This window comes from Oncorhynchus masou, chromosome 15 (genome assembly GCF_036934945.1).
Source record: "Oncorhynchus masou masou isolate Uvic2021 chromosome 15, UVic_Omas_1.1, whole genome shotgun sequence".
NCBI classification, from domain to species: domain Eukaryota; kingdom Metazoa; phylum Chordata; class Actinopteri; order Salmoniformes; family Salmonidae; genus Oncorhynchus; species Oncorhynchus masou.
This window is the reverse complement of record NC_088226.1, coordinates 3,001,408-3,015,956: the sequence shown is the minus strand read 5'-3', so window position 1 is coordinate 3,015,956 and position 14,549 is coordinate 3,001,408. Positions and strand designations below refer to the sequence as shown.

General features: G+C 43.4%; 1 protein-coding gene across 2 annotated transcripts; it reads right to left on the bottom strand.

The window, feature by feature from the left end:
* Positions 1 to 241: 241 nt before the first annotated feature.
* On the bottom strand, positions 242 to 12,968 carry LOC135555338 (serine/threonine-protein phosphatase alpha-2 isoform-like). 2 transcript variants are annotated; one of them, XM_064987679.1, is made up of 8 exons: positions 12,831 to 12,968; positions 12,452 to 12,563; positions 3,182 to 3,313; positions 2,682 to 2,912; positions 2,476 to 2,580; positions 1,970 to 2,193; positions 1,233 to 1,367; positions 242 to 1,047 (listed from the first exon to the last, which is right to left on the bottom strand). In XM_064987679.1, exons 2-8 carry the CDS (start codon positions 12,504 to 12,506, stop codon positions 931 to 933), a joined length of 999 nt encoding a protein of 332 aa, XP_064843751.1. In that variant the 5' UTR covers positions 12,507 to 12,563; positions 12,831 to 12,968; the 3' UTR covers positions 242 to 930. The 2 variants fall into 2 exon arrangements, with proteins under 2 accessions (XP_064843751.1, XP_064843752.1); XM_064987680.1 differs by having other exon boundaries at positions 12,452 to 12,560.
* Between the last annotated feature and the right edge of the window lie 1,581 nt (positions 12,969 to 14,549).

Below are 14,549 nucleotides of genomic sequence, written 5' to 3'. Positions count from 1 at the left end.
CAGGGACTGTAGTGACTCCTCTAGCACGGAGATGCAGTGCCTTAGACTGCGCCACTCGGGATCCCTGAAATTCATTACTATTTAGTGACCTTAATTCATCCACCAAGTACAAGGGTGGAGCAAAAACCCATGGAAACGCAACCCTTTGTGGAATGAGTTCGACATGTGGGTTAGAGGAATTTAATATATAAACAAATATCAAAACAATGTTGAGGTGAACATAATGAACAGTGTGATGGAATATTTTAAATAAATGGTTCTTTATTAATCATCGGCTTCCAAATAAACTAAAACTCAAGGATTCAAACCTTTTTTTATGCATCTACAAAAAAAAAAAAAATACAGAAAAGCCAAACTATTTCACATCCATGATTGCGTTTTCAAATCATTGGTTTTTGGGAGAGAAAAAAAAATAAACGTGTCCGCTTCTTGATCTTTGTGAATCCATAAACGAAAAGGGTCCATCTGCACATATCCACCTGTGCTCTCAGTGTGTGCCGTTGTTACCATCTGACCATGCAGATTGACCCCATTCCATACACACCTCTCAAACAGGATGTACAAAAGCTTGTGTTGAGCATCAAAACAGTGCAGGGCCCTAACAAACAGTAAAGGCTCCTTTCCCCTCCTCTCCCCCTCAGGTGTGCATTTACATCACTGAAAAGAAGGACCAATTTTGTCTACAAAGTGACAGGAGAACAGAGCAGGGGAAAGGAAGGACATACAAACAGAATACAATAAACCTCTCTTTCAGACACACGGACATACATACACTCAAACAGTTAAAAACAGTATCAGAGAAAAAGAGGACCGAACCCTAGGTACTGTCTGCTTTGTTGCTGTTTGGTGATGAGGGGAAAAGTGGGGAGGCAGAGAAAGAGTATGGGGGGGGGGGTGCTTGGTTCAGGGAGGGGGGGGGTCCAGTGGGTGTTATTTCTTGGCCTTTCCGCCTTTGGCGGAATTTCGTGGTGGGGTGACGGGGCGTCCAGATCCCATTCCTCCACCTCCACCATAAGAGTAGAGCTTCTTATCCGCTGGCTTAAGAATCTGAGGAATAGAGAGGCTTTCTTTAGACAGCTATAAATATACATATACTCCTACAGACTGAACACTGCAGCACGTAACAGGTAAGACAGGGGACTGGCAGAGCTTAAAATCTAGACTGATGGACAGGAACAGCCAGACTGAAGTAGAGAGAAAAGGGGCAGAGAGAAAAGCAGAGGAGTACACACCTGAAAGGAACACATGAGGGTCTCATCCACACTCATCATGGCACCGGCATTATCAAACTCTCCACAGTAGTTAGGGGCAGAGAACAGAGTAACAAGCTGTCTCTTTGCAAAGAACTCGTAACCGTCTTCTACCACCTGAGGACAGGAATGAAAGAGGTAAGAACGCAATGAAAAATAAACAGGAAAAATACCAGGAGTGGATAACCAACAACTGCAGGGCCATCAGTACATTTCAAACAGAGGAGTTACCATCCTATATGAACACAACCTCCATCGCCAGTAAAAACACAAAATGACACGCTTTAAAGATGGAATCCGCATCGGGGGAAACAGAGCCACTGTTCACCCCAGCATCTTTGTTGTTGTTTGTGTTGTGAAACAAAGTCGTCGTCTTCGGCAGCATGGACCAAAACAATTGCAGTACATAGTCTGCTGTTCTATCCCGCGTGCAATGATGTCAGAGAGGAAAAATAGGGTTTGTTGTTTACAACTTCTTTGTTGTTGTAATATCCCAAACAGACGTGGCAGTGTCACCAATTAAGGATTCCAGCTTTAAAAAAAGTGCTTCAATATTTAATGTAGGTGCAATGACCCTTGATCATCTGATTTCCCTGATTAATAACAAAATACCTCTATTCTTCCAAACCTACCATTGGTCTGACAGTATCCTGCAAACTACTCTCTTCCCAGCCCCTAACCCCCATCCAAAACTCTAAACCACTGAGCTAAGCCATTACCTGATGTGCCCTGCATATAAGGTCCATGTCGTGTTTGTGCAGAAATTTGGCCACCACGTCTGCCCCAAATGTGAAAGAGACCCCGCGGTCGTTCTCGCCCCAGCCCAGGACATCTTTGTCTGGGTCGGCCCAAAGCAGGTCACACAGCAGGCCCTGGTCAGGCACATCTGTGGGTCGCATCACTCTGCGCACCTGCTCCATGGACTGGAGGTCTGGAGAGAGGCCTGGACAGAACATAGCACACAGAAACATTACATCACCATACAAATGAATGCTGACTGCCATGATACTGTCTTCTACCACTAAGAACAGGAAGTTCTGAAATCACACCTTGATAACTACCACCTCTTATCAAACGTATAGTGTATACACTTGAGTCATCTTCCACCACAAACACTTAAGGGGAGTGGTTAATCCAAACGATCATGGGGCCACCAAGTGCTTATTGATAAGGCCTACAGGGGAAAGACCCACACACACAGATCATGCAAGCATACACCACCCACCTCCATGGCAGCAGAAGATCTTCTCATCTACAATGGCAGCCACGGGTAAACAGTTGAAGCAGTCTGTGAACGTCTTCCACAGCTTGATGTTATACCGTCTCTTACCTAAAGAGGAGCAAGGGGCATTACTAAATGGTTAATACTCTGTGTGTGTTCCGGTCTCCTGTTGTTAAGCATGTGTTCCAGCTTCTCGTCTCGGCACTTACACTCGTCATAAAAGCCATAGATACGGTTAATGGAGGCACACTCGTGGTTGCCGCGCAGCAAGAAGAAGTTTTCTGGGTATTTGACCTTGTAGGCCAGAAGCAAGCAGATGGTCTCCAGGGACTGCTTCCCTCGGTCCACGTAGTCCCCTAGGAACAGGTAGTTGCTCTCCGGGGGGAAACCTCCGTACTCAAACAGCCGCAGCAGGTCGTAGTACTGACCATGGACGTCACCTGCAGGGGGCAGCACAGAGGTGGCCAGTCAGTCACTACCACACCCTCCCTGACTACATTAGATCTGTGTGTGTATACAGGCCGTTGGACTGAGATAGCAAAGGCAATTAGAGATTAGAATTCTACAGTAAATCAGACAATCAGTCGTGTTATGAAACCTTGGAGCTTTCACTATCAGTTGGGTCAGAGAGGCGCAGCTGCTTTGCTACACTGACATTAATTACTATGAAACCAATTTCAGCCATCATAACTTATCCAATATGACTCACCGCAGATCTTGAGTGGTGCCTCAAGCTCGAGCAGGATTGGCTGGCTGAGGAAGATTTCGCGAGACTTGAGGCAAAGGCCACGGATCTCGTTCTCTGTCAGCTGAACATTCTTGCCTGGCCGAGAGCCCTTAACTGAAGGGGAGAGAAAGACAGAGCAAACAGAGTGAGGACCGACGTTGCGCTTATTGGAACAAACATGCTAGGCCAAGACCATGAAAACAACACATACACAAATAGCACAGCCACAGATCTAACACACAGCACACCAGAGCAGAGAAACCAATCAATATCACGGGTCCCGCTGATAGCACAACCCTGAGCATACTGCAGAGCCAAGGTGAATCTGCTCACACAGCATAAGCCAGGAGGATGAACTATTTGATGTGAGAATCTCAAGGTTACAGAGCGTGAAACCTAAATGAAAAGGGTGTTGGGGTCTTTGTTTCTGAGCACTCAAGACTAGGGGATGATGATGGCAGTGTTGAACTGAGCACCAGCAGAAGGTACAAGCCTGGCTATGTGTCTGAACAAATGTGTGCAGTGTGCACCCAGCTCCAGAAGCACGTATGAACACACCACCTGCCTGTCTGATGATGTAACCAGGACAGAGAGACTGCAACAGAAAGAGGCACACGCAGCGTATCTCACACTGTACGACTCAAACAAAGATCAAATACACTGCCCTTTAACTCAAAGTAGGCCTAAATCACAATTAAATAAACATATCATTGATGGCCAACTTCAGAGCTCTCTGGTTACAAGTACACCGCATGCAGTCTGGTAGCATAGAGCCTGTGAACTGACAGCAAACGTTGCTAGGCCGCCTCTGACCACACGGCAGAGCTAAGCAGGCTGGTCTGAGATGTGGTCAGGTCACAAGGGACACATGCACAGTGCTGAGCTGAGCATCTTCCTGAGGCAGGCTGTCCCCTAACTCTGCTCTGGATCTCAAGAATCTTACATGTTTGTTGAGTACAGTAGCTAGTTATGACATTCACACATTCTACCAGGAAAAGGAAAACCCACCCTGTGGCTGTGTAAGTGTTACATGTTCATCAAGCAGAGGTGCAAATCCACAGTGTAACTGATATAAGTGTTCAATGATCAACACAGACAGGTGATCAGCTCTACTGGAGCCACAAATTGGTAAAATGTTTAATGTTATCGCACCATTGTAGCCCTGGAGCAGCAAATACTCTTAAGTATGTTGGCATGATTTGCAGGGCAGCTTGAGGCTTTTGTGGCGCTGCAGGTCAAGTACAGGTTTAATATGATCAGCTGGATGAGGCTCCTACTTCAATCTCAATACTCCTTCCAAACTAGAACCTTCACTATAGCTGCAAGGGATCACTACAACAGCACAGCTATAGTCAAACAAATACAACAGTAGGACTATATTATTCAGAAATCCTGTTTGCATGACAAGCTCCAGGCAAGGATATAAGGGAGCATGTAGTAAGTGTATTCCAGTGACTCATGATGTACAGGGGACTTGTGCAAGAATGCGCATCAGGATTGTTTGTGTCACATAATCAATTCCACCCCCTTTCCTGCACATTCTGCTGTCTTCCCTAGGTGCAGGTGAAAAGTCCAATGCCAGCGCTCTATAAACCATCACAGGAGAACTGGCCAATGACAAACAAGCATCAAAAGAAAACCTAATATTCAACCATAGACACTTGTTGTGCTCTATCATGCACCTGGTACTGTAATTGCTGAAGATAAATGGGTTAGACACACTTGAGCAGAACAATAAAATTGCCTGAAACCCTTCAGTGACATTCTGCTTTACAAGCTGGGTGCAGACAGTGTTCTTTACAAAAACACACACCGGGGTTAATTGAACACTTGTCAAAACTCTGACAGCTCAAACTGAACGTTGCTGACCTTGCCAAATACCAAACTAGAGAACATGCAGTTATCACAACACAATGCCACAGATGTCTCAAGTTGAGGGAGAGTGCAATCGACTGCAGGAATGTCCACCAGAGCTGTTGCCAGAGAATGTCATGTTCATTTCTCTACCATAAGCCGCCTCCAACATTGTTTTAGAAAATTGAGGCCAGTTGGACGTACTGACAACTGCATACCACGTTGTATAGGCGAGCATTTTGCTGATGTCAACGCTACGGTATGGGCTGGCATTAGATACGAACAACAAACATTTGCATTGTAATCGATGGCAATTTGAATGCACAGAGAAACCGTGACGAGCTCGTAAGGCTCATTGTCGTGTCATTCATCCACCGACATCAACTCATGTTTCATAATAATGGACGGCCCCTTGTCGCAAGGATCTGTGCACAATTCCTGGAAGCTGAAAATGTCCCAGTTCTTCCACGAACTGCATACTCACCAGACATGTCACCCAACAAGCATGTTTGGGATGCTTTAGATCGACGTGTATGACAGCGTGTTCCAGTTCCCGCTAAAATCCAGCAACTTCACACAGCCATTGAAGAGTCGTGGGACAACATTCGGCTTGGGGATTCGAACCAGCAACCTTTCAGTTACTGGCCCAATGCTCTAACCACTGAGCTACCTGCCGCCCAACTATGTGTCACAAGATACTGACTGGTTTTCTGATCCATGCCCCTACCTTTTTTGTAAGCTATTTGTGACCAACAGATGCATGTGTATTCCTAATCATGTGAAATCCATAGATTGGGGCATAATGAATTTCCTTATTTGAACTGTAACTGTCAAATCTTAGAAATTGTTACATGTTGCATTAATATTTTTGTTCAGTGTAGTGCTTTCACAAAAATATATTCTGCCCTAATAAAATCACAGGCAGTGGGATAGGGGCACACATATTTGTTCTGAAAATGGAGGATGGAAACGGACGAGGACTTCCAGGTAGGACCTCAGTAATAGATCTAAATGAGCAGTGTTATGTTAGGGCAGCAACACAGGCCTTGGCCCTAAAGAGTGAATTGTGGGTATAAATAGGGTAGTGCTGCTTGTCACTTTAAACCTGGATTAGGGTCGGCTAAGCCATGACAGAGCTTACTCTAAAGTTAGCCACATGGCCAATGGCAACAGTGAGCTTAGAGAAGGGGCGTGGGGGATGGGGAGGGGGTGAGACAAAGGGATTTCTGCTTTGCTGGTCACGGGATAGAAAAGAAAAAGTTGGACAAGCACAATAGGAAAGCCGTTGGGAATCAACAGTTGGCTGGCTTCAGATTCCCCTCCTGATATGTCCATGGCTGATATGGACATCCTCATAGACGGTGACAGGAGGTGGTAGTAGTGGCCTGGACTGACCGTTCAGATGTACAGGTCAGGAGGCCGATGGTTAATCCCATTGAAACTAGTCACACCGTCACCACATTTAACTGGTTTGCAAACATTGTCACCAGGCTGGCCCATGTGTTACGGTGTACATGGTGCAGCTAAAGGTTGATGGTGGCCAGTCACCATTCTCTGACAAACGAGTGATTAAGCAACCAGAAGGCAGTTACCTTGGCCTGTCTCTACATCATAGAAATACAGCAGGATTGGATAGACAAAAAGACACAGGTGATGGTTTATGGACTAGCCAAGACTTCAAAACTAATTTAGAAAATGCCATACATGACGTGTTAGGCTAATTATGACAACTCACAACAGAGGCAAACTCTGCATTGTAATGAGTTGCCACACCGTAAAAAAAAAAAAAAGGTCCGCTATATACTGCCAGTACAGCTGTTTTTTTATTATTTTACTGAACTTGTCAGACAACCTTATCATGGACAGAGTAGAACACGGTTTCCACAACATTTCCAGCCATCAAGAGCCACAGTCAGTCAGAAGGGGGCTAGGACTGAGCGATATATCTAATTCATTTGAATGTGCATTTTAAAGCGAAATTCCAAACACATGCATCTCAAGAATAACGTTCTCCCGTTTTTATGAGCTTTTATGTCTGCTTGTCTTTTTACTCCAGTGCTGTGTGCACCTTCCCATTCACACACAGCAGGCTCCTCCCCATAACAACAAAATTGATAGATTACTTCTTTCTCCATGACAACAAGCAGTTTCAACTGGCTATTTGAATTTGAGGTTTGGTACAACAGAATCATTCATATGGACACAAATTTTTGTTATTCACCTTTATTTAACCAGGTAAGCTAGTTGAGAACAAGTTCTCATTTACAACTGCGACCTGGCCAAGATAGAGCATTGACCTCCATGCAAAAACACCTCAGTCAACGAGCGAAAAATATAAAAGCACCATCTGCTGGAGAAGACAGATTTTGGGCCCAGCTATCACTCACGCTTCACCTCTTCCTCTCTGGTGTGACTCACAAATTTCAGTTAATTACTATATCTCCTGCCTTGGGCCAATCAGTGTCATCATTCACCCAAGTTTCAACAAGCTCAGGCCAGTGCTCTCTGAGATGGCGTTTTTACTAACGTACGAACAGAGACCGATCCAGTCCCCATACCTGATTTCATTGTGGGAAACAACAAAGTGGACAGGCTAGTATGTTATTCAAACAGTTGGAGACAGACAACATGGTAGAGCCTAAGATTTTTTGTAACTAACCCAAGAATGACCACAGCCTGGCGTTTCCGTCGGGAACAAATGAGTCATAGTGGGCAGAGCCAAGCAAGAGCTAGAGAGGTCCTATTGGCGCCTTCTAGCATGTATCTGCATATTTCCGTTAAGGAACACCTACTCTGAAGTGTGTGTGCAATAATTCAATTTGCCCTTGCACTCCTTCTAAACAACATTTTAATTGTTTTAATATTGACAAAGGGTAAAATCTCCCAAACTTAGTCCACTCTTCATAACCAATTTTAGCTTTGAGAACAGAAAACTGTGTTGAGGTCATATGTTTCATCAAGGATAAAATGATCACGATGTCTGCAAAAATCCACCTTGTTCCATCTTGTCTCACTGCTGGCCACTGGGCGCTCTCTCATCACCATATTAGGTAGCTTCATCGGATGCTTCACACTTACACATCCGATGAAATGTCTGGATTATTGTTCCATCTGTGGTGGAGCCCTACAACATGATGCACCGCTATTACCATGATGTAGAGGAGCGCTAACACTGAGAAAACAGACATGGGAAAATGTCTAGGTTAACTGCAGTACCATTACAGTCAATAATTGTCAAGAAAGAAATAAGTGATAGCCTATAAATTGATACAGTAATAATCTGTATACATCAAGATCAATAGATTTCAAAAAGGGAAGAACAAAACAGCAGATCCAGGGGTTTGAACACCTGACGTGACTTTTAAACCAGTAAGACCAGACTTGGAGAGAGACATTTTTTAAATCTAACTAGACAAGTTCCAAAAGCAGCAGAATGCCCCACTTCCTGTTTTCTGAACTGTTCCAAGGCCAGCAGAAGCTCATGTCTGGCTCAGCCACTGTGCTCATTACAGCAGAAGGCCCCTGCAGATTTAGTAGCTGAGGGGTTTATGATGGTCTGACAGCCTCAGGTCTCACATTACGCAACATTTATCATACAGATCATAAGATTGCTTCTGCCCCCCCCAAGTCTCATATCTGTTACTATAGAAGCCATCATAAATCTAAGGAGTGGCCAGGACTGAGGGCAAACCTGTGTGGTATAGACAGCTTCTCCCTTGCACCAAACACTAACACCTACAGTGGGGCAAAAAAGTATTTAGTCAGCCACCAATTGTGCAAGCAATCCCACTTAAAAAGACGAGGCCTGTAATGTTCATCACAGGTACACTTCAACTATGACAGACAAAATGAGGGAAAAAAAAAATCACATTGCAGGATTTTTTATTTATTTGCAAATTATGGTGGAACATAAGTATATCTCAATACTTTGTTATATACCCTTTGTTGGCAATGACAGAGGTCAAATGTTTTCTGTAAGTCTTCACAAGGTTCACACTGTTGCTGGTATTTTGGCCCATTCCTCCATGCAGATCTCCTCTAGAGCAGTAACGTTTTGAGGCTGTTGCTGGGCAACATGGACTTTCAACTCCCTCCAAAGGAGGGGTTGAGATCTGGAGTCTGGCTAGGCCACTCCAGGACCTTGAAATGCTTCTTACGAAGCCACTCCGTTGCCCGGGCGGTGTGTTTGGGATCATTGTCATGCTGAAAGACCCAGCCACGTTTCATCTTCAATGCCCTTGCTGATGGAAGGAGGTTTTCACTCAAAATCTCACGATACATGGCCCCATTCATTCTTTCCTTTACACGGATCAGTCGTCCTGGTCCCTTTGTAGAAAAACAGCCCCAAAGCATGATGTTTCCACCCCCATGCTTCACAGTAGGTATGGTGTTCTTTGGATGCAACTCAGCATTCTTTGTCCTCCAAACACGACGAGTTGAGTTTTTACCAAAAAGTATTTTGGTTTCATCTGACCATATGACATTCTCCCAATCTTCTTCTGGATCATCCAAATACTCTCTAGCAAACTTCAGACGGACCTGGACTGGCTTAAGCAGGGGAACACGTTTGGCACTGCAGGATTTGAGCCCCTGGCGGCATAGTGTTACTGATGGTAGGCTTTGTTACTGATGGTAGGCTTTGTTACTTTGGTCCCAGCTCTCTGCAGGTCATTCACTAGGTCCCCCCGTGTGGTTCTGGGATTTTTGCTCACCGTTCTTGTGATCATTTTGACCCCATGGGGTGAGATCTTGTGTGGATCCCCAGATCGAGGGAGATGATCAGTGGTCTTGTATGTCTTCCATTTCCTAATAATTGCTCCCACAGTTGATTTCCTCAAACCAAGCTGCTTACCTATTGCAGATTCAGTCTTCCCAGCCTGGTGCAGGTCTACAATTTTGTTTCTGGTGTCCTTTGACCACTCTTTGGTCTTGGCCATAGTGGAGTTTGGAGTGTGACTGTTTGAGGTTGTGGACAGGTGTCTTTTATACTGATAAGTTCAAACAGGTGCCATTAATACAGGTAACGAGTGGAGGGCAGAGGAGCCACTTAAAGAAGTTACAGGTCTGTGAGAGCCAGAAATCTGATTTTCTGGATTTTTTCTCTCATTTTGTCTGTCATAGTTGAAGTGTACCATGATGAAAATTACAGGCCTCATCTTTTTTTAAATATTTTTTTTTACCTTTATTTAGCTAGTTAAGTCAGTTAAGAACAAATTCTTATTTTCAATGACGGCCTAGGAACAGTGGGTTAACTGCCTGTTCAGTGGCAGAATGACAGATTTGTACCTTGTCAGCTCAGGGGTTTGAACTTGCAACCTTCAGGTTTCTAGTCCAACGCTCTAACCACTAGGCTACTTTGCCACCCTGTAATTAAGTGGGAGAACTTGCACAATTGGTGACTGACTAAATACTTTTTTGCCCCACTGTACTCCAAGAGTGGTGTGGTGGTCACAATCAGAAACACGGTTAGCGGAATCGTTTTAATCCATCAATACATCCATAAGCTGCCCACAACAAAAGACGTGTTCAGAGTAAAAACCCAAGAGAAAGTGAGACATTAGGCCTGCTCCTTGCAAACAACACTGTCCCTCTCATTCCCCAAGACAGCCCATATTTCTACTATTCATGCTTCTGTAGCCGATGTGAAATACCTAGCTAATTAGCGGTACGGGCTAGTAGTGTTCAATTACTACTAGACAGCATCGCTAACTAGTGCTGGCTCAGAGCTTGAAGTAGTTGTTTCCCTAGCACTTAAAGGGACACGGCTGTTGTGGAGTTATAGGTAATGATGCTTCTTGGGTGACAGTTGGCTGTGTTCAGAGGGTCCTTGGTTCAAGCCCAGGTTGGGGCAAGGAGAGTGACGGAAGCAACAGTTCATTACAAATCTACTAAGATCGCAGAGAATGTAATGTGCCATAATGTTTCCACCTCTAGTCTTCACAGTATGCACAACTTCAGTCCTCCTATAAGCTACTTGGCCAATGAAAAACAAACCGAAATCTGGATATTCCCTTTAAAACCAGGGCACTGATGTTTCCTGTCCATGGAATTTGGAGTATCACAGTAGTACGTTATCATGGTGGAGACAATTGCACCGAATGAAAGCCAGTGACCCATTGGTGCCCTTCACTCTGTGTAACCAACCACTAATGATATGGCTAAACCCACTGTAACTTGCATTTAAACAATAAAAGCAATTTATTACTTCAGTCAGCACATGATAATTGCATCCGCAGCCCTGAAAAACATGCTTAAGTATGCTTCTCCCTCATCCAGGCATGAATGTAGCCTAGTGGTTAGAGCATTGGACTAGTAACTGAAAGGTTGCAAGTTCAAATCCCCGAGCTGACAAGGTACAAAATCTGTCGTTCTGCCCCTGAACAGGCAGTTAACCCACTAGGCCGTCATTGAAAATAAGAATTTGTTATTAACTGACTTGCCTAGTAAAATAAAGGTAAAAAAAATGGGCCTACTCCTACATACAGCATCCTCCATTAAGGCTGCAAATGGATCATTTTTGCTCCTTAACTAGCTTTAATGGGCATTAAAAAAAAAACTGCATACTTTCTTTATGAAACTTTGTCTTTTCGGACAATTTTGGATATTGCACATTCTTGGTTGAACATGGTGTGCAACATATTAGATCGTCCAAAAATATAAACAATTGTGTTTCAAGAATAAAGTAAGCATATTTCCCTTGAATGGGGGATGTTTTATGTACAAGCCGATCCATAGGGGGACACTAGTGTTATACTGGGAATGCACATCCAACCTAGACCATAGTACAGATCTAGCGCCCATGTACTATCGTCTGCCTAGGCTACAGTATAGCCGATGTGTGCTAGACATAGCTAGCTAAATACTTGCAAACAAAAAAACGACATTATGGAAAGATTGCCATTTATTACTGTTTCCTGCAGCCAAACAAAGCCTACTAACCGACGTTACTGGCTAGCTTTGCATTCATTTTTATAACAGCATACACTAGACAGAACACGGAACATATTTAACGTTACAGTAGCTAGCTAGAGTTAGTTAGCTAACAGTATCATCGTAAAATAGCGGCGTTTGTCACCGTAATAATGATTTGCAATTAATACTAATAATACAACAAAATGGGCACTTCAGGACGAGTGATAACGATTGAAGCAGCAAGCCAGCCATCTCTCATTTGCCCTACTAGTTCGTAGACCTAGGTAACGTTCTCGCGCTCTTACCCGGACACATCGTTTTCTAAGAGAACAGCTAACTTGACGTTAAGCCTGCTAACTACGCTAACATACACCAGACATTGTTGGAATTCCGACGCTTCTTTGAAAATACACAAATCCAAATAGCAAATGATTCGTAATTAATCAAATTAAGTGGCTTGATTCCTAGTTAAGTGCAAATCCTCACCTTCCAGAAGACGCTGTATTATGGAGTCGATGTTTAATTTGTCCGGCTCCGCCATTTTACTTATTTTTTTTGTCGTGGTTCAGGCAGTCAAGACCTTCGTTTCGTGTTGCTTCTTCGATGAGACAAAAAACAAGTACCGATCAAGTTAAACAAACAACTAGGCAGCTTATATTTCAGCTTATATTTTGTCAAATTGAGGGAAAAAAATGTAATTTGGCTTTACTTTCTCTTCCGTGTTGTAGCTAGCTGGCTAAATGGGTTAGCTAGCTAGTTAGTTCAAGCTAGCTAGCCGATGTTAGTTAGCTAACAAACCAAGCTACCCGCTTTAGTTATAGCTAGCCAATGATGAATGATGCAAATACGAAATGTTATAATCAACCTTTGATTTGACAATAGTCTTCCCGTGTAGAAGACAGGGCCCTTTCAGGTCTGTTTAGTGTCTTTTTGTCTTCGTATTTCAGATTCCCCCTTTCTCTTCCCCCACTGAACTTAAAAAGGGCCGTGTTGTTCAGGGGAAGCGAGAAGACAGGGGGTTGATACTAAGGCGAGATTTAGATTTAGTCAATGATGATTGGGTCACTGCTTGATTTTGAACCCATGTTGTCGTTTTCCATTGGAAACATTGTACATCCGTCACACAGTGGTGCCCCACCTCCAGCTGTTTTACGGATGACATCAACGGTCGTCACTAGTTACCACTACTGATGTATAAAGAACTACCACAGCCACAAAGTCAGAAACTCCGCCTATTTCTACAATGTATCTTCTTAAAATTTGATTTTAGACCTAGCCGTTACCACAACCACATTGCTAACCATATACGCAACCCTAACCCCAAATTAAGACCAAAAAGCATGTTTTCAAGAATTTTTACGATATAGTCCATTTCTACTTTGTGACTGTGCTATCTAGTGGAAACCGACGTCAACGGGGTTGGTACCGGCAAGGACTGCCACCATGTGTTCGAAGTTAAAAGTGGAAGGCATATTTTGCATTAGGGTAGAGTCCAGGGTTTCCCAAACTCAGTCTTGGTTTTTGCCCTATCACTACACAGATTATTCAAATAATGTAGTAGTTTAGTGTGTCGTGTGTATAACTTTGTGGGAAGGTAATATGTGGATGTTGTGCAACCCTAATTCATCTCTTTACCGACATTCCTAATTCCTTCCCATAATCTCCACAAATACACGTTCCTCCATTACAGGTTACTATTACACAATCCTCCTCCTTACTTGTTCTTTACCGGTTTCCAAATCCATCCCTCACCTCACTGTGTTCCTATTCGTCAGACAGTTTCAACAGAGGTATGGGCAAAACTTTTCCTTGGAGGTGTGGGGCATGGGGTGGGACATTGTGAGTTATGTGCCTTATGATACAGGTAGGGGTAGGGGAGGAGGTGACTTCGACTGAATTCACAGTGAATCATAGGCTACATGTTTACTATGAATCAGAGCCTAAACGTGTGAACTCCAAATGATTCATGGTTTCATGATGTTATTGAGAGACCTCTGCAGTTATTGTTGTTCATGTCTTCAATCTATACAACCAAAAATAAACAATTTATCTTTCACTCACATATCCTTTGTTTTCATTTTTTCATGTAGTGGGTAGTGGGTAACACTTTATAGTCCATCTGTAGATGTTCTTCAGACTATCCGTAACATCTCAACTATCTACTAAGCCTTAACCCCAAACGGAATCCTTATCCTAACCCTAATCTTAATAAACCTATCCCAAGCCCCAACCCTTACCCTAACTCTTATTCTAAACCTAACTCTAACCTTAGCTAGCAGTTTCTTATCAACAGATAGTATGTTGTCAGTATGACTATCCAGACTATCCAAATAAAGTATGACAGGGTAGTGAACCTAATTTTGCAGTAGCTTGTAGGTAGTTGAACTCAATTTGATTCTTGGTAGTGTTTTGAGTATTGAATTACTTTTTTGAGATGAAGCGGTGTAGCTAACTACTGGAAGTACACACTACTTTTTTACAAAAATATCATATGGGTGAAGTGGGCAATCATTTCCTTTCTTTTTCAGCATCAGACCTTCATAATTCTCACTTGAAACAGTTATGTTTTATTGTTTTTATTCAT

What these genes read in the sequence shown, in the direction of transcription:
- LOC135555338 (XM_064987679.1), bottom strand. Translation starts at nt 12,506, where the DNA reads ATGGCGGAGCCGGACAAATTAAACATCGACTCCATAATACAGCGTCTT. An exon ending in AATACAGCGTCTTCTGGAAG is followed by an intron (nt 3,314 to 12,451) that starts GTGAGGATTTGC and finishes TCTCCCCTTCAG; the next exon opens with TTAAGGGCTCTCGGCCAGGC. An exon ending in GATCTTCTGCTGCCATGGAG is followed by an intron (nt 2,194 to 2,475) that starts GTGGGTGGTGTA and finishes TGTTCTGTCCAG; the next exon opens with GCCTCTCTCCAGACCTCCAG.